The sequence below is a fragment of the Balaenoptera borealis genome (assembly GCF_965194805.1).
Source record: "Balaenoptera borealis genome assembly, chromosome: 14".
NCBI classification, from domain to species: Eukaryota; Metazoa; Chordata; class Mammalia; order Artiodactyla; family Balaenopteridae; genus Balaenoptera; species Balaenoptera borealis.
The window spans coordinates 85152466-85172459 of NC_138875.1; the positions used below are offsets into that span (position 1 = coordinate 85152466).

At 38.2% G+C, this 19994-nt stretch overlaps 1 protein-coding gene across 5 annotated transcripts in view; it reads right to left on the minus strand.

Annotated features, from left to right (window-relative positions):
* SBNO1 (strawberry notch homolog 1) overlaps positions 1 to 19994 on the minus strand; it is a 59525-nt gene that overhangs the window by 15990 nt on the left and 23541 nt on the right. For all 5 annotated transcript variants that reach the window (XM_082353845.1, XM_082353844.1, XM_082353842.1 and 2 more), the window contains 21 exons: positions 19151 to 19284; positions 18872 to 18962; positions 17476 to 17637; positions 15761 to 15896; positions 15574 to 15679; positions 15285 to 15438; positions 14627 to 14809; positions 13978 to 14075; positions 11792 to 11943; positions 9504 to 9701; positions 8702 to 8869; positions 8139 to 8314; positions 7536 to 7667; positions 6050 to 6185; positions 5211 to 5323; positions 5049 to 5120; positions 4481 to 4580; positions 1718 to 1792; positions 889 to 1035; positions 362 to 456; positions 169 to 261 (listed from right to left, as the gene is read on the minus strand). In XM_082353845.1, the coding sequence (XP_082209971.1) occupies positions 169 to 261; positions 362 to 456; positions 889 to 1035; positions 1718 to 1792; positions 4481 to 4580; positions 5049 to 5120; positions 5211 to 5323; positions 6050 to 6185; positions 7536 to 7667; positions 8139 to 8314; positions 8702 to 8869; positions 9504 to 9701; positions 11792 to 11943; positions 13978 to 14075; positions 14627 to 14809; positions 15285 to 15438; positions 15574 to 15679; positions 15761 to 15896; positions 17476 to 17637; positions 18872 to 18962; positions 19151 to 19284 (2721 nt within the window). The remainder of the gene's footprint in view (positions 1 to 168; positions 262 to 361; positions 457 to 888; positions 1036 to 1717; positions 1793 to 4480; positions 4581 to 5048; positions 5121 to 5210; positions 5324 to 6049; positions 6186 to 7535; positions 7668 to 8138; positions 8315 to 8701; positions 8870 to 9503; positions 9702 to 11791; positions 11944 to 13977; positions 14076 to 14626; positions 14810 to 15284; positions 15439 to 15573; positions 15680 to 15760; positions 15897 to 17475; positions 17638 to 18871; positions 18963 to 19150; positions 19285 to 19994) is intronic.

Here is a 19994-nt window from a genome sequence, read left to right on the forward strand (position 1 = left end):
AAAATGTATTAAATAAAAATATATCACAATTACAGTGATAAATTATTAAAACACAGAAAGCTAAATACAATTGGAAAATCAGCACAAAGCGAACAGATAATTACAATGCTGGCAATGAAAACACATTACATATCTTAACAACTAACATTTAAGGGAAACAAGTCTTACTTGCAATGACAAATAAAAGCCATCATCTGGTCCTGTCAACTCAGCCCAAATCTTGGTAGCTTCCTCCCAGGACATTCCTCTCTCTACACTTATCTGTAAAAAAAATAATAATAAAATTTAAATTAAACTCACTTCTGAGAATGCTTACCAGAAAATGACATTATACTTGAATGTGCACGTTTTCTAAACTTACCGTGTATAATTCTACATGGCCAGAGGTTGAATATCCTGGAGTCAGAAACTTCTTAACATCACTTTTCCTCACTTTTTCATCTCCAGAACCAAGATCTTGAACAAGAAAAAGCAACATATAAGTATAAAAAAAAATTTCATCAAGAATACATATGACAGGCTTCCCTGGTGGTGCAGTGGTTAAGGATCCGCCTGCCAATGCAGGGGACACGGGTTCGAGCCCTGGTTGGGGAAGATCCCACATGCCACGGAGCAACTAAGCCCGTGCGCCACAACTACTGAGCCTGCGCTCTAGAGCCCGCATGCCACAACTACTGAAGCCCGCGCACCTAGAGCCCATGCTCTGCAACAAGAGAAGCCACGGCAACAAGAAGCCCACGCACGGCAACGAAGAGTAGCTCCCGCTTACTGCTACTAGAGAAACCCCATGTGCAGCAAAGAAAACCCAATGCAGCCAAAAATAAATTAATTAATTAAAAAGAAAAAAAAAAAGAATACATATGATGTTCCAAAGATTTCCCAACTTACCTAAGATTCCCATATCATATCTTCCATTTTTTTTGGCATTTTGGACAACTGCAGTAAGTGTGTCTGCAAAATACTGAAATAACGCATTCTGTTGATGCACCTCCATGCCCAAAATTCTATTCAAGAATTTTCCTATGTTGTTATAATCTGCAACGACAAGATTGTATGAAAGATTTAATGCATTCAAATGGCAATTTTAAAAATTCATTCATCTCAGCCTAGAAAGAGTCTCACTTTCTCCTCTAAGCCTTCCCTCACAACTCCTGTACTGTTCCCAGAACAGGGCTATATTTCGACCACTTCTACTTCTAGCAATTAGCACGACTACACTACATGCTCAAAAGATGTTTGCCAAATTGAATTTTTGCATCTTCAGCTTCGCTTATTGAAAGTATGAATACAATTTAGCACAACAGAGTGTTAGTTTTCCAACATTAAGTCTTAACTCATAAAGTTTTAAGTGCTGTTAAGTCAGTGAAGCTCAACTTTGGCTGCACAAGTAAGAATGCCCAGGAGCTTCTGGAAAATTACCAATGTCTGAGCTCCTGCCCTGGCTTCAGTACTTTTTAAAAAGCTCAACAGCTGATCATCTACACAACCTGGTTTGAGAACTGCTGCTATGTAGAGAGAAGAGAGATTCAATTTCTTGAATAATCATAGTTATTCATAGCAAAAACCACCCAGAATGCTCTGTGAGCACTCAGTAATGAGGGATTGAGACCTACAGACTTGAAGCTTCCCCTTCAAGTTGACGAAAGCATAAAGAACAAAACGGGCTATAATGATACAGCAACAGTTATGAACATACATACAGAAGTCATACCATTACCTTTATCTAGAGTAAGAATTCCTGAACGATCTTCTACATTTATCAGGCCAACTCCTATCAGTCCTTGTCGAACATCTATAATAAAACAAATTTATAAAAAACCTTATAGCCCAGGGCTTCCCTGGTGGCGCAGTGGTTAAGAATCTGCCTGCCAATGCAGGGGACATGGGTTCGAGCCCTGGTCTGGGAAGATCCCACATGCCGTGGAGCAACTAGGCCCATGTGCCACAACTACTGAGCCTGCGCTCTAGAGCCCACGAACCACAACTATTGGAGCCCGCGCGCCTAGAGCCCGTGCTCCACAAAAGAAGCCACTGCAGTGAGAAACCCACTCGCCACAACTAGAGAAAGCCTGCGCACAGCAACGAAGACCCAATACAGCCAAAAATAAAATAAATTTAAAAAACAAAACCTTATAGCCCAAATAACTCAATGAGCTGTTACCTGACTAATCAAACTAGATCAAGTTCTAGCATATAAGACACAGTCTATGTATCTTCCATAGTTCCTATTAGCTGAATTAAATGGCACCCACAGCCCCTAAAGATCTTTAGACACTTCAAAATTCTAGAGTACTCAAACCACACATCATATTTTATTGTTTCACTAAAACGTCATATCTTTCCAACAACAACCCTTGGCAGTGGAGATCCTTGGCTACGAAGCTGTCACCCACAGAATCTAAACAACTTTGAACACACAGCAGGATACTGATTAAATAATTTATGTAAGGAAATAATCATGCTTCCTTCCCAAACGTTACCTATCAGTATTGACAAGGCGATGCAGAAGATAAGCAACATATATAACTGTCAACATGTTCTGAATTACGTTACTAAGAGGACAGTTTATAAAACTTTTGAAAAGTATTTGTGTCCAGGCTCCAACCCAGACTTACAGTAAGAAGGGTTTAAGAAAGAGAAAAGGATCAATAGGAAGCATAATTATATCCTATTTACACATTTATTTAATCAGCTAGACTGCTACATGCTCAAAATGTGTAGATTCTGCAGGTGACAACTCTGTAGCCAAAGAACTCCAATGCAAAAAATCCTCATTTTGGGAACCCATCCTATGGGAGGAAATTACCTGAATAGAAGGATAGCTGCTATAATTCCAGCACTGTTTGTGATGCAAAAAAATGAAAACCACTTGAACATCAATAAGGGGGAAACTGAAGAAACTGTTACATAAGCTAGATGTAGAATATTACACAACTGTTACATAAGCTAGATGTAGAATATTACACAACTGTTAAAATATGTGTTAGTGGGGCTTCCCTGGTGGTGCAGTGGTTGGGAGTCTGCCTGCCAATGCAGGGGACACGGGTTCGAGCCCTGGTCTGGGAAGATCCCACATGCCACGGAGCAACTAAGCCCGTGAGCCACAACTGCTGAGCCTGCGCGTCTGGAGCCTGTGCTCCGCAACGGGAGAGGCCACGATGGTGAGAGGCCCACGCACCGCGATGAAGAGTGGCCCCCGCTTGCCGCAACTGGAGAAAGCCCTTGCACAGAAACGAAGACCCAACACAGCCAAAAATAAATCAATAAATTAATTAATTAAAAAAAAAAAGAGAGACCTTGTTTTTAAAAAAGAAAACAAAAAATGTGTTAGTACTATAGCTATTGATTTGTAAGGGATGCCTGTGATGTACCAAGTGAGAAAAGTACGTTGCAAGTAATACTAACTTTTTTTTTAAAAAAAGCTCTGTGTTTAGACAAACGGACAAAGGTGTGTTAAGGCTGCGCTTGTTCAGATTGTCAACATTTGTAACCTCAGCAGGTGGGATTGGTAGGTAGTAGGTGGTTAAGGAGAGGGTATGGGCTCCTCATTATTCACTTTTAGATTGTTTTCATCACTTATAATGAATAAATAACATGTAATTTTTTAGAATTAGAAATAAATTGGGGAGTTGTTTTTGACAATCCCTCTAATGACCAAATAAAAAGAAAATAAGAGGGAATGAAAGGGAAAGGGAGGAAAAGAACAGGGCCAAGACTTTATTGGTTTTTTTGTGTTGTTAAATGCCATCAGTGATTATAAGCCCCTGCCAGCTAGGTCAATATGGACTGTTACCAACACTAAACACCGGCTCAACTGGAAAGGACTTCCTAGTAAAATGTTTTAACTCTAGAAGGATAATGTTTCTAATACCTTACATCTGTTTATTCTCCAAAATATTTTCATAGTTTGCTGAACTACTGAAATCACCCAGACTACTAATATTAATAGGGTAAAATCTATTCTTCAGATTTGCAAGATACATCTAAGAATTTCTACAGCACTACTTAGGACTTTTTTTTAAATATAAAAATTTCTACATACACACAAATGTAAAGAGAATATTCTATGGACCACAGGTACCCAGCACCCAGTTTTAACAACTGTTAATACACGGCCAGTTTTGTTTTATCTGTACCTCCACTAGCCCCCACAGATTACTTACCTAGGTACTTTAAATTTTAAAAGCTATTTGGCACATTTTCAAATTAATCTAACAAAACCATTTTTCATCTAGTAATCTAGTATTAAACAACATGCAACAAACTCTGTCAACCGTAAAAACACTTCACCTGAATGAAATTTAATAAATCTACTGCTTATTATAAGATATCAATTTAGGCGTCTGGTAACTATCAATTTCTAAATTTTATACATTTTATGTCCAAAGAAAACTAAAAACAGCAGCACATGTTCAAATGAGTTTTAGTACCTTCTTGTCAGTACTCATTTTCCTTTGTTATGATTATTTTTAAAAGTTACCTTTAAAGAATTCTCCAGGATAGTCTGGAGGTGGTGATACCATAGGAGAATCTAGGTTTACAATGGATTTCATGACAATTTCTAAAGCATTTCTTCCATACTGCAATAAAAACCAAATAAATTTAACAAGTTTCAGCATTTGGATACTCTTCAATCACATGACCAAGTGAATGCTATAAAAACTATTATTGTACCAAAGAGTCAAAAATAGCAGGACTCAATTATTTTTATATATATTTTACACTGCCTAGTGCCTCATTCACACCTTTGTACACAGCAGGCATTCCATAAATAAACAACTTTCTTTACTTCTGGGAACTCACACTTCATGCAGCCACAAGTATTTATTATAATCTTATATTCCAATAGGAATGAGAAGATGATTATATTGCACAGTTGATCACCAAAGATCTAACTGCCATGTGTCTTACAGGACTAGCCATGATTTTATAGCAAAACCATACGAGGAAGCAGCTTTAAGTTTTAAACAGCAACCACTTTCCCTCTCTGTTCCTTACAAACACCGTACACTGCAATCATTTTTCAGATAGTGAAAGCTGAAATGTACCTTATTATCAAAGTTGAACCTACTCAGATCTCTGGATTCTGTTGCTCTTCTGTCTCCATGTGTAAGCGCACCCTATCCAAACATAAAATCTCCAATCAAGGCACAGAAGACAGGTTAACATACATCATCTTTTACACACATCTATATAACTCAAAAACTTACCAAACTCTCAAGTCTTTTAGCAACAATAGATGCAAATCTTTGTTCTCCTGCCAATTCAGAAATCAGAAAGACATATTCCGGAGCAGTAACTTGGTTTGATCTATGAGTTCGTCCTGTAATGACATTAAAAAAAAAAAAAAATCGCTGATTGTGTTCTCTAGATACTAGTATTCTGAGACCTATTCCCAGCACTTAACAGTAAGCTGGTATCCAGAAATCTTTAAACCAGAGGAAAAATTAAAGAACGTAATATTACCCTAACTCCCCAAAAGGCACAAAATCAAAAACGCCAACTTGAACAACATCTGTATTCAGAACAATACTCCCACTTACGGGGGAGCAGAAACTACCATAAACTTATTAAATGATAAACACATTACTGGTGCTACCCCAGTTTGGTTCACCACAATGTTGCTGATGCACAGCTGCTCTGGATTCTCCCAAAATTGTTGTTGTTGTTTTTTTAAATCACCAGGTCACAGGGACATGAAGATGGAAGGGAAGGGAGGAGCAATGTGCCCTCAATGAAGCTACCGGGGGTTGAAAAAGACATCAAGTGGCAGTTGCTCTAACATGGATAACATCCTTGGAGATCTACAATGAAGATACTCCTGAAGAGCCCCATTCTTGAATATAATGCCAGAAAGCCCTATTGTAGGTCTTTTACAGCTTTTAAAACAGCCAAGAAATAAATTCATGATGCCGTCTATATTTTAAGGTATATGCAATACACAAACATCTCCAAAACCTACATATATGTCAAGTTTTAGTATATCTAGCATTAAAATATTTCCCCAGTAATTCCTGGCTATGAAGTGAAACTCAGTGTAGGAACTTACCAAACTGCTGAATTGCTCTATCAGCACTCCATGGTAATTCCAGAGTCATATGAACTCTTCGCCTTTGATTTTTAGCTCTCCTATCTGCTTGTAATGAAATACCTGAGCTGGCAGCTTCTGAGATGATAGCAATATTCTGTATCAAATGTAAGGAGAAAAAAACAAAAGATCACTTCTGCACAAAGACAGGTGGGGAAACATCCACCAACACATATTCTCCTTTACTTCCTAACCCTCAGTTTTAGCTGTACATGGTTACAAGGACACCCAGAATCAAGATTACATTTCCCAGTCTCCCTTACAGCTAAGTGTGGGCACACTCCAGCCAGTAGGTCACATGAACAACGTCCACGAAATGTCCCTAATCAAAGATATGCCCTTCCTCTCCTCTTTTTTTTCTCTCTGCTGGCTGAAATGTAGAGGTGTAATGACTGAACCTGAAATATGGAAGTAACTAGGAAATGGAAGGCCACATATTAAAGGAACAAGACAGAAGAGACCTAGACTTCAAGGGGTCATACCAGTCCTGGTCTACCTACTCAAACTTGTACATGAGAGAAATGAACTTCCACTTTAAGTGAATATGATTTTGGGTTTTCTGTCACTTAACAGCCAAATCTGATCCCAACTAATACAATTTCTAATGCACATGGGCCTAAATTACTAATGAAACAAGTACTTAAAACAACTGTTAATATCTCTACCTATAATCTTTAAAATATGTAACATGAGCTTTTAAATACATTTAAAAGACAACTTTGATAATGGTAATAACTACCATCTATTTTCTAGTTGCAGAGGCAAAAAAATTTTGAAATACAAAGTAAAATGTGGATAAAGAGATAAGATTTTAGTCTACTTCTTTTAGATTAAGGAAGGAGGTTGAAGTGGTGCTCCTACCTATTTTTTAGCAAAACGCTTATAGCAATTCCGACTAGATGGAGAAAGAACTGATTTGAGAATCTGAAAATTGATGAAGTTTACTTAACAGTAAGAGCATACAGAAAGGGCCTCTGAAGGTGACCACAACCTCTGCAGTGGTCAGTTACGCAAGTGAAATCTACGACCATTCAGAGTAAATCATCTCAATAGGACATGGCAGAGCAAGACAATAAACAGTAAAATCAAAGGATCCTAGTAATCTGGGCATGCTTAAATATATTTCTAGACTCAAAATTACACTGACACTAGGGTGTAGCATTGGATGACCTGAGAGAACACAATTTAATATTCTGATTAAAGACTTCAAAGGCCTCCAAAGCTATCAAAAGCTACATCTAATTCTGTGCACAAAACACCACATTCGATTTATAAGAAAATAATGAAAACATGTAAAATGTTCAGTGATTATGTGTAATTACTTAAAAAAAAAAATAGAGTAAGAACATTCAACAGACATGATTTATATTAAAAGAAAAAACCTAAAGATTAATCTAAACGTATGGGCATCATTCCTTTCGCCAAAAAGCATCCCAGAAAAACGTACCTTATCTCCATCCATAAATCTTTGTTTTTCCGTGATATTTAGTATTTCCACAGGGACGTCAAGTTCAGATCTTGACTCATAAGATATACTTCCATCATCATTGCTTACAACCCTCCCCTTGCGGCCAGTCATCTGCAAAGCCAAACAGTGACACTTACAATTAACGTAGCTATGACTATGGTGCATGAAGCTCAGGGCTCCCATCATAGAAACTTGGTGGGAGATGAAAGGGATAATGAAGGCAGCATGTACTGTGCAACCTGTCCTGCACCAGGCGCTGGGGGAGAGAGAACATTGCAACACAGTGCCTGGTTCTGAAAAGTTCAAATTCCAGTGGAGAAAACAGACATGCGGCAATGATAACAAAGCCTGCATGACAGGTGCGGTAATAGAGATCCGTGTCTTGGGGCAGATACTCAAGATACTAGGGGCAGGAATTTACTTGCTCTAGGATGACAACTAGAGTAGAACAAGGGTTCTAAGATCTAAGAGAGGATATTAGATAATTATGTGATGATACCAAATATATCACTTATTCTAAAGGGTTTGAAAGTGGCAAAAAATTACCTAGAAGAGAGACAGCCCTGATCAAGTCATATTTACCTCAGCAACGTTCTCAGGGCCACCAAGTTCATCAATAAGTTCATCCAGGGTATTAGGAGGGAGGTCTTCAGCTAATTTTTCTAGTTTATCAAGTAGGTCTTTCTTCATCTGCTGGGCCCTTTCCACGGCATCCTGACTTGTTATAAGGCTATTGTTGCTGTTGGTGTTACTGTTAGCTAGATAAAGTACATTTGTTAAAAATCAGGACCAAGTTTAAATATTTGTTTTGTCTAAAAGTACATTTCAGGGCTTCCCTGGTGGCGCAGTGGTTGAGAATCTGCCTGCCAATGCAGGGGACACAGGTTCGAGCCCTGGTCTGGGACGATCCCATGCCGTGGAGCAACTGGGCCCGTGAGCCACAACTACTGAGCCTGCGCGTCTGGAGCCTGTGCTCGGCAACAAGATAGGCCGTGATAGTGAGAGGCCCGCTCGCCGCAACTAGAGAAAGCCCTCGCACAGAAACGAAGACGCAACACAGCCAAAATAAATAAATAAATAAATAGCGTTCCCTTAAAAAAAAAAAAAGTACATTTCACAGACAAAGCAAGCTTCCATGTGGATACCTGGTGCACTGTTAGGAGCAGGTGAAATTACTGGCGTAGAAGAAAAACTAGGTCGTTTTGATCCAAGACCTGATGCTAATAAGGCACTTTGAATAGAATCTGGATCTATACTTCTCTTTTTTTTTTTATCTTTGTTTTTCTTGTGGTCTTTTCTGATTAACCAGGGATCTGAAAATTAAGGAAAGACATGTATCAAATCATTTGTTAACACAAGTACAGAATTTCCAAAGGAAACACCGTTGAGTTTGTGTATTGTTGAGCGACAACTTGTAAACCACCACCAACTTCAGAGATGCAGTACACCCATACACCATGAGGTAAATTCCATGGTTTGAGGTTAAATATAAGTGCACAAAATTGAGGTCATGATCTCACATAAATGTGCTGAACCTCCAGAAGACAGACAAGCTTGGAGCTCCCACCAAGCAAAGATTAGAATCTGTGTGATGATTTCTACAGGAAAAAAAAGGTTTTAGTACAATACCCCATTTCAAATACACAGAAATAGGGACTTCCCTGGTGGTCCAGCGATTAAGAATCTGCCTTCCAATTGCAGAGGATGCAGGTTCGATCCCTGGTCAGGGAACTAAGACCCCACATACCACAGGGCAACTAAGCCCGTGCGCCGCAACCAGAGCTCATGTGCTCTGCCGCCTGCATGCCACTAGAGAGAAGCCTGCGCGCCGCAACAAAAGATCCCGCCTGTTGCAACTAAGACCCAACGCAGCCAAAAATAAATAAATAAACAAATACACAGAAATAACTATCCTTTAGTTTACATTTAATAGATTCATGAACTCACCATCTTCATCATCCTCACTAGACTCATCTCTAAATGGGTTGAAATCATCGTCATCTCCAGAACTCATGTTTTTAGAGCTCTCGTAGTCGCTTTCTTCATTATCGGAGGCATCAGATTCACTTCCACTATCATCAGAACTGCTACCAGTAAGGCCACCTATTTTTCGTGCTTTTTTGGATTCTCGAGTTATTTCTTCACCTATCCTCAAACCCCAAACAAGAGAGTCAGCCCAAACACACTGTTCTAAAGATCCAGGAAGTTACATTTAGTTCATGAACTAATACACTTAGTTAACTCAAATGAGAAATGCAGAAAAAAAGCATTTGTGTAAGTATATAAGAACAATTAAAAATTCATAAACAAGAGCTAGCCTTTTGGATTCCTATAAGAAATCAGGTTATATTCAATTATTCTTAAGAAGAAATCAGGTACATAAGTACCAATGCAAGACAGCCTTCAAGTGCACAAGTTTCAAAATAAACATCTCAAGACAACAGAGATGAAACAGAATCTATGGCATTGTCACAATTTGTGTATCAGGTTGAGAGATGAGGCCTAATAATTACAGATTTATAAAATATGCAAATACTTCATGGAATACTAAAAAAACTAACCTATAAAAACTACATTTTTAAAAGTCAAACAAGGTGCTGATCTGAATTATCTTACTGAATATTCATAAAAGATATCTGGAATAAACCAACCAAAACTAAGCAGAACATTAAAATGTTCACATATTAATGATGGTGAGAACATAATTCAAAAAAGGGAAACATGACCATCTGTCTATCTGACCACTCTAAGATGTTACTGACTCTAGGACTCAGCATTACTTTTTGTGCCACTAAAATAAAAAAATACTGTCAATTATATTATAATAGCCAACCTACTTTCAGGCATATTAAAAATGTAAGGGAAAAAAAGCATTTCTTAGAACAGATGAAATGTAACATTAAAGTGTCAGGCACTGTGTTTAGAACACACAGTATGATAGTCTTCACAATATAATGAGTTATTATCACCATTTTAGAGAAAGAGAGCCTGAGAAGTTAACTTCTCAAAGTCAAAGAGCTTACTTAGTAAGCACCTAAACACAAATCCAAGTTTGCATTATTATAAAATGTCTAACAAACAAAGATGAGTGTATTCCTAATAATTAAATAATAAACTAACAGAAGTCTCTTTAAAGAAGACTATATAAACACACACTCTCACACACCCATACACACACACACACACACAGCATTGACAACAGAAAGGCCCGGATTTTGGTTCCCCATTTATCACCCAGTAGTTGTGCCAACCTGGGGATATCGCTTAACCATTTAGTCTTTCTGTGCCTTAGTTTCCTCTGTCTATAAAACTGACAAAATAGGGCTTCCCTGGTGGCGCAGTGGTTGGGAGTCTGCCTGCCAATGCGGGGAACACGGGTTCGAGCCCTGGTCTGGGAGGATCCCACATGCCACGGAGCAACTGGGCCCGTGAGCCACAATTACTGAGCCCGCGCGTCTGGAGCCTGTGCTCCGCGACAGTGAGAGGCCAGCGTACCGCGATGAAGAGTGGCCCCCGCTTGCCACAACTAGAGAGAGCCCTCGCACAGAAATGAAGACCCAACACAGCCATAAATAAATAAATTAAAAAAAAAAAAAAAAAAAAAAACCTGACAAAATAAAACCTACTTTCATATGGATCCCTTGCAGGTTGAATGAGATCATGTGTGGGCAGTGCTCAACACAGTGCCTACTCAGCACCAGTCAAATCGTTAAAGCCCCAATTTAAAATGGGATTACTTGTGTATTCAAAAACTACATGAGCCAAGGGAATTCCCTGGTGGTCCAGTGGTTAGGACTCTGTGCTTTCACGGCCATGGCCCAGGGTTCAATCCCTGGTCAGGGAACTAAGATTCCGCAAGCCATGTGGTGTGGACATGAAAATAAATAAAAAAATAAATAAAGACACTTCCTTAAAAAAAATAAACAAAAACAAAACTACACGAGCCAATTCAAGGAAGGCAGTACATTCCCAAAATACAGCTTGCATCAAGATGCTCAAATTTAATTATGACATAGTATGAGTGTGTTTCATGTTTGGTAATTGCAATCATTGTTGCTTTTGTTGTGGTCATCCATGTACAATGCTTGGTGTCAGTCTATTTATCTCTTGTAAAAAAAAAAAAAAAAAACCTCTTCAATAAAAATCCTTTTTGGTGGTGGCAAAAAAAAAAAAAAAAAAAAAAAAGATGCTCAAATTTATACTACTTCCAGCACCATTTAAAGAAAAGTACCCACCTTTCCGCTTCTTTATTTTATTTTCCTTACAAGGACTATCTCTTGGTGAGCTGTTGTTACTTGGAGCTGTCAAATCGATTCCTAGCAAACTATAAAGTTTCTTCCTGTCTGGAGCAGGGAAGTGTTTTTCAATGAGTGACTGCAACACTCCTCTGTTCGAAGAGAGAAAAAAGTGACAGTTAGTGGCTCAGTATGCAAAATAGTTTATTATATATGAAGTCTTACTGAATGTATTTGTTTAAAATAAGTATACTTTATTAGCAGCATTTCCAAACTGGATATCAAAAGTAGGTTAGCTCCACGTAATTGTAAAGCTGGCTTAGGAACTCAGCACCAATGGTTCCTGATTCTTTTTCAGAACTGCTGCACAGAGGAAGACTCCATGAAGAAAAACTGAACATCAGTGACTTGAGTCAAAAAGTGATTCAAGGGCTTCCCTGGTGGCGCAGTGGCTGAGAGTCTGCCTGCCGATGCAGGGGACGCGGGTTCGAGTCGTGGTCCGGGAGGATCCCACATGCCGCGGAGCGGCTAAGCCCGTGCGCCACAACTACTTAGCCTGTGCATCTGGAGCCGTGCTCCGCAACAAGAGGCCGCGACAGTGAGAGGCCCGTGCACCGCGATGAAGAGTGGCCCCCGCTCGCCACAACTAGAGAAAGCCCTCGCACAGAAACGAAGAACCAACACAGCCAAAAATAAATAAATAAATTTATTTATTTATTTTTTTTAAAGTGATTCAAAAGAGTTGGATTCTGAATGTAAAGGACTTTAACAATCCTTTAACCAATTTATTTCACATATATTTTCCATTTTCAGGTACATGCAAGAGTTACAAATAGTAAAATCTATGTCTTACTAAAAAGTACATTTGGGGCTTCCCTGGTGGCGCAGTGGTTGGGAATCCGCCTGCCAGTGCAGGGGACACAGGTTCGAGCCCTGGTCTGGGAGGATCCCACATGCTGCGGAGCAATGGAGCCCATGCGCCACAACTGCTGAGCCTGCGCTCAAGCCAGCCACAACTACTGAAGCCCACGTGCCTGGAGCCCGTGCTCTGCAGCTGGAGAGGCTGCCGCAATGTGAGGCCTGTGTGCTGCAGCGAGGAGTGGCCCCCGCTAGCCGCAGCTGGAGAGGGCCTGCACGCAGCAATGAAGACACAACACAGCCAAGAAAAAATTTTAAAAATAAATAAAAATGAAATAAAATAAATTTTTAAAAAATAAAAAATAAAAAGTACGTTTTATTCAATCTTACAAAATACTGATAATCCAGCTCAAATGAATTTTAATATTCTAGGCCAAGACTGTCCAACTGAAATATAGTGCAAGCCAAGCACAATTTTTACACTTTCTAGTAGCTACATTAAAAAGTAAAAGAAAACTTGTGAAACTAACTTTAATATTTTATTTAACTTATCGCTTTAAAATGTAATCAATGAAATGTTTTACATTATATTTCTTTAAGTCTTTGAAACCTGGTGTCTATTTCATACTTAAAGGTCATCTCAATTTGGACTAGCCACTTCAACTGCTTAATAGCCCCCTGTGACTAGCGCCTATCATTTTAGAGGCAATAGTAGGCAGGCAAGCACAGGAAAGATACAGATTAGCAGGTGCATGTTTTGCTTTTAAAAGTAGTTTTAAATTATATCTATCTTAAAAGGAGCCACTTGAATGTGTCCCCGAAGGCAAAAGATAGCATGGCAGCAAAAGTTATTTTGTTAATTTTGCTACCAGAGTTAGAACTGTCTGTTAGGCAAACAAACTGAAAAACAGTGTCTAAAAACATTTTTAAAATCTCTTTTGACTATCTCAGGATTACTTGCAATGTTTATATTAGAGCATACTAAATTGGGGCAAACTAAACTATATTGCTCCTCTGGATAATGGTAGTTTCCAATACACAAAGCCAAAACAAAACTGAATATCTTAAACCAAGCTGTCAGATTTCCAAGATGTACAAAACAAACAAAAATCAAGCCCTTCTGTTAGTCCAAATACTGGACATAATATTGTCAAAATACTTAACATTTCAGCATTTCTATGTTATTGTTTTCCAATAGACATATTGTTATGCATACACAGGACTGTAAAAACTAAAATCAGGAAAACTTTAAAACGCAAAAATCTTGCCTCCAGGAAATGCCAACATTTAAACTAATCTAAGTAAAAACTCAAAACCATAAACATTACTTGGCAGTTGAAACGAAATCGTTCAATTCTCCTCCACCCTCTTCCAAGGCTTCTAATGTTCTAGCTTCTCCCGTAGACTGCAGACCAATTACAACACACTGGAGGCAAAAAGGAATATTATTAATTATAAATAAAAATATCTATGTGGTTTCTTAAGACATATTTTAAATATTTAGTTTAAAAAAAGATTTCAAACAAGAATTACCCATTATTGTACATGTGTACCAATTTATTTATTCTACATATATTTGAGACATGCTACATGCAATACACTTAGCTAGGAAACAGTATTACAACAGTGGACACTACTGAAGCCCCTGCCCCAGTTCTTTGTGCTTTAACTAAATATGTATTTACCAAAAAGGAAAAAACCTTAATGTAATATATATCCATGTGTTATCAGTTGTTACATCTATGGTTAGCCAAATTATAGTGATGTCTGTTTATACTTTTCTGAGCTATCCAAATTCTTTATAAACACGTATTGCTTTTATTATCTTAAAAATGCATTGTTTAAAGTCTTACTATGTTAATACTTTTTACAACTACCCTTTAGAAAGAAAAGGCTTTTATAAGTAGAAGGCCTCAACACCCAAAAGACTAAAACACATAAGCAAAGATGAATCTGTTAATGCATTCTCCAACTTACTTTTCCATTCTTGATTTCTTCTCGAGCTAGCTGAACAACCCTCTTAACTTTGGACGCTATGCACAAGTATTTGAAAAATCTCTGGTGAGCAGACCAGAACTGACCCCACATGGACTTTTTCATTCGTTGCTCAGCATCAATCAGGTCTGCAGCTTGCTGAAATCGCTCTCTGGCAATGACCCACTGAAGGCGCACAACCAACATTTTAGGTATTTCAATCTTTTGAGTGTGACTTTAAAATGACTAATTCAATCAGAATAGAGTGCAAGACACCATTTAGCATTAATTCAACGAAGCAGTTTCAGTAACTTGGGAATCTCTAAACAAATGTTTTTTAGGACGCTCACATAGAGCTGTCCCAAAATTCTTATTAACTAATGCGGTCATTTTAGGAAACAGTTACATTGTGATTTTTAAAACTATACAACCGAAATAAATGGCTATTTTTTATAAATTACTTTAACAAAGAGAAAACTTGGAAAATTGGGAAAATAAGGAACCAGTGATTTATCTGTTGTTTTATAGCAGAAATATACTCCTGTGAGCTGACAGGAGTATACTGGACAAAATATACTCCTGACTGGACAAAACTGGCTAACAGATACATTAGCAGGTACATTAAAAGTACTAAGAGTTGAGTTAAGAAAAACATGCTCACCAGTTTGACTGCTTTGTTATACATTTTAACATAGCTCTGAGAAAGAAGAACTTCCTCAATTTTGAAGGTCACACCAGTAAAGCTCAGCTGTCGAGCAATGTACATTCCTCTAAGCTTCATATCCATAGCAACTATTTCCATGGCACCAACACCTCTGAATAAAATTAAAACACACAGTAACTATCATTAAATATAGTAGAGCCTTAACATACATGGAAGAGATTTTAGCAATAACACCTCTTTTAGATTGCTACTGAGAACAAATAGTGTATACTGTAAATTGCATTACCTCCGTTCTACTGCCTGAATAAAATCACTGAATTCTCTAAATGGAGTTCCCTCACCCCATATTCCAAGACGGTTCATATAGGCCATGTTTCGTGGTTCAGAAGCACCTGAAAAACCCCCAAACAAAACATATTATAGCTGAAAAAATAACATATATATCTCTCTCTTTTAAATAAATAACTACTCACCAGTGGCACTAGCATAAACAACTCTGGCTTTTGGCAATTTGTTCTGAAGTTCTAAAACTGCTAAGCCTGTCTTGGTTGGCTTTGAAGAACCAACAGGACATAAGTTTTTTGCTTTATGACATTCATCAAACACTATCTGTAAGGAGTAAATTAAGGAACATGTCACATTAGTAGCAAGTGTCTCCAATCTTTCAGGAAGAGTTAACTTCTATTTCCCTCAGGACTTGGGAAACATCCAAGATTTCTGGGATGGTAGCTGGAGTAAAAAAAAGAATCAAGATTATTAGGGGGAGGGATACTGTTGATATCAAGCCCCTGAGCATTAACTTTTTTTTTTTACTAATACCCACATACCTATCATCTGGTTTTGTCAAACCTTAACATTTTGCCATATTTGCTTCAGATGGTTTTCTTTTTCTGTAAGATCACTAATATAAATGAAGCCCTCTATGTGCCTCTCCTTGATCTCCACAGCCCCCTTCCCCCAGCCACAGAGGCATTCACTGAATTTGGCATTAACCTTAACTGGATATTTAATTTTTTTTTTTGGTATCTAGAAAATTTACTACTGCAGAAAATGAAGACTGCTTGAATCGAATGCGGGGGTAGCGGAGGGCCTGTGGTTTTTCTTTTTGATTAACTACTGTTAACACCGTCCTTCAGGCGGCTAAGGGAGCTTCATATTTTGTTTAGACGTCATTATGCACCAAAGCTCTTGCAGGACAACTGTGAAGCTATATGAATTCTGCCATTTTGCTAGCATTGATATGGCTCTTGGGTCCACCACTCCATTAGAACTATTAACTCCATTCATATTAATTTTTCTTACAAATCTTACAAAGGGGGTTGCTTCTGGGTATTTAGGTCCACATTCTATTTTAACGCTGTATATTCAGTTTTCATAAACTGTCCGAGCCCGTGGTGGCTGCCACCTTGCGGCGCTGTCACTCCTTAACTGGATATTTAATTCTTAATTAGAATGAATGGAAGGATCCACTACAGCTAAAAATGCACACCACACAGATTATTTGAGCAAATTTTGTTAAATAGAAGCACAACTGATAACCAACTTAATCAGTACTTCAAAAACTGGTGTTCCGGGCTTCCCTGGTGGCGCAGTGGTTAAGAATCCGCCTGCCAATGCAGGGGACATGGGTTCGTGCCCCAGTCCGGGAAGATCCCACATGCCGCGGAGCAACTAGGCCCGTGAGCCACAACTACTGAGCCTGCGCGTCTGGAGCCTGTGCTCCGCAACGGGAGAGGCCGCGACAGTGAGAGGCCCGCGCACCGTGATGAAGAGTGGCCCCCGCTCGCCACAACTGGAGAAAGCCCTCGTACAGAAATGAAGACCCAACACAGCCAAAAATAAATAAATAAATAAATAAATTTATAAAAACAAACAAACAAACAAAAACTGCTGTTCCTCATGCAGGATAGTAAAAGGTATGCTATGAGCAAATGAGTTTGGAAATCACTAAGTTAAGAAGGGAATATAGTATTCAGCATGTCCCATATCTATTAACATTTTCCTAAAGCAGGAACTTAAATACTGGCCTAGTAAATGACAGCTACAAAACAGAATCAACTTTCTGACTCCCTTGGACTCTATGTAATCATTAAAGCTCTCATCCCAGCAGTCTTTTTATTTAACCTCAGAATTCCTGTGTGTTAGATTTTGTGTCATTAAAAATTATAAAACTTGTTGCAAAGGATACCACTCCATCGAAGTCATCACCGCACCAATGTAGGAGTTGTTTTAACCTCGTTTTGTATTTACCACCAGACTGACTTTCACCAATGAGGGAAGAATAGGTAGCAAAAATCACACCCTTCTTCACACTCCCATTATGTTTGGAAGAAATTTTTCCGTATTTAAACTAAAAAAGAAAAGAAAAGAACTTAATAAATACACTTTTGTCTCAAATATTTATCCCACCCAGATTTCTACAGCAGGAAACTGGTGGTAGCATGATGGGCTTCAGGAAAGTCAAAGGACCTCTTAAGATCATACACAAAATTTCTCATACACATGTGTACACACATGCACACACACAAACATGAACCCTCTCGTGTGTGTGTGTGTATATAACTTTAACGTACAAGGATCCAGTTTTCATCAAAGTCTCAAAAAAGTCTATCATCAAAAAAAGATTACAAACCAAACTCCCCAAGAAAAGGTCACAATATTCATTCTACAAATATTTATTGTGCATTTACTACATGCAAAGCACTGTAATTAAGATCTGAGGGATATATAAGAATTATGATTAATAGTTATTGTGGTCTTCCTCAATTATGCTGATTTAGAAATCAAAAATATTTCTAGATGCCCCTTACATGTTTTAGTTTTGAACTGTTAGTAGTCATTCAAGACACAGTACTTTACCAACAAACCACTCAGTAACCCTCACCCAAAAAAAGCCACTGATGGGCAAGGCAACAACACTGAAGCAACTTAGGACTCACATGGAAAGTAGATTTACATTTACTTATTTTCAAAGGGCTAGCAGGGAAGCACCTGCAGGAACTAGGTCTGTCTATTCTACCCATGTGACTCCAGGAATTGGTGCATAGTAGGAGGCCAATAAAGATTTGCTAAATGAACACTGAACTGTGCTTTCTAGATAATGAAACACATTTTCTTCCATTAGACAGAACTGTTTTAACATGAACACAGGTACGGGTATACAAGTCCACTGAATGTACAAATATCTAAACCAGTCTCCAAACCACAATTCTCTGCTGTATGATGCGACGGGCACACTACCTGTCCATGTAGCTTTATCACACTGCACCCTTATACTCATAGTTATATGAGTTTCACCCATATACAGTAACTTCAGAAACAGACAAAAACAAACAAACGAAAAACCCTTAAGAGTGAGAGAATAAACTCCATAAAAACAGACAATGCCTATTTCGTTTGCCACTACATAACCCTACCTGGCATATTATTTAACACTTAGTAATCCAAAAACCAACAATAGTGGCTAGCACTCACTATGCTTTCTGTGAAATAACTCATTTAATACTCTTAACAACCCTATTATTCCCATCTCACAGATAAGTCAATATTTATTGAATGACCAACTGAATAGAAAACTTTCATACCTTATTTAATGAATGGACCAAAATGTTTTTTGCTCCAATATCCCTCAAATCTCTTTCGGCATCATATTTTAAATCATTTGAAACACTGAACCTGCCACAAAAAAAAGGGAAAAGAAAAACACACAAATTAAATACAAATCCCATCATTCTAGCAATATTCAGGAATAAATAAACCCAGGCCTTGACACTTCAAAAAAATATACTTACTCATGAAGACCCATCCCCATATGCTGGATTATTCACAAACAAAAGCTTCCGCAGCCAGTCTTTAGCACTTACCACAAAGCCCTTTTTCTACTCAACAAATAATTTTCATAGATGATTCCTGCTATTGTCCTTCCTTTTCCTACACCAGCACCATCACCTATTAAGAATCCAGCACGATCTCCATTTGGTAGGAATGTTTCATGTTGCTGAAAAAGAAAACGCTGGTAATTATCTATTCCTTTAGATATTTTGGTAATCAGTCTTTCATACCTTCTTTTAGTCATATATTAACATTCTCTGTTTTTATATAAATGGCATACAGTTGGCTTAGTGTGGATACTTTCTTTACTTAACTATACAGGCATACCTCATTTTATTGTGCTTCACTGTTACTGCACTTCAGGGGATACTGCATTTTTTACATATTGAAGGTCTGTGGCAACCCTGCATCAAGCAATTTTATTGGTGCCATTTTTCCAACAGCAGTTGCTCTTTTGTGTCTCTGAGTCACTCTTTGGTAATTCTCATACTATTTCAAACTTTTTCATTATTATTATATTTGTTATTGTGATCTGTGATCAGTGATCTTTGATGTTACTATTTTAATTGTTTTGGGCTGCCATGAACCCCGCCCATATAAGATGGTGAACTTAATTAATAAATGTTGTGTGTATTGTGACTGCTCCACCGACTGACCATTTCCCCCATCTCTCTCTCTCCTTCGGCCTCCCTATTCCCTGAGACACAACAGTATTGAAATTAGACCAATTAATAACTCTACAATGGCTTCTTTAAGCATTCAAGTGAAAGGAAGAGCTGCACGTCTCTCACTTTAAATCAACAGCTAGAAATGATTACAACATAAGGAAGACATGTTGAAAGCCTAGACAAACTGAATACCAGGCCTCTTGCTCCA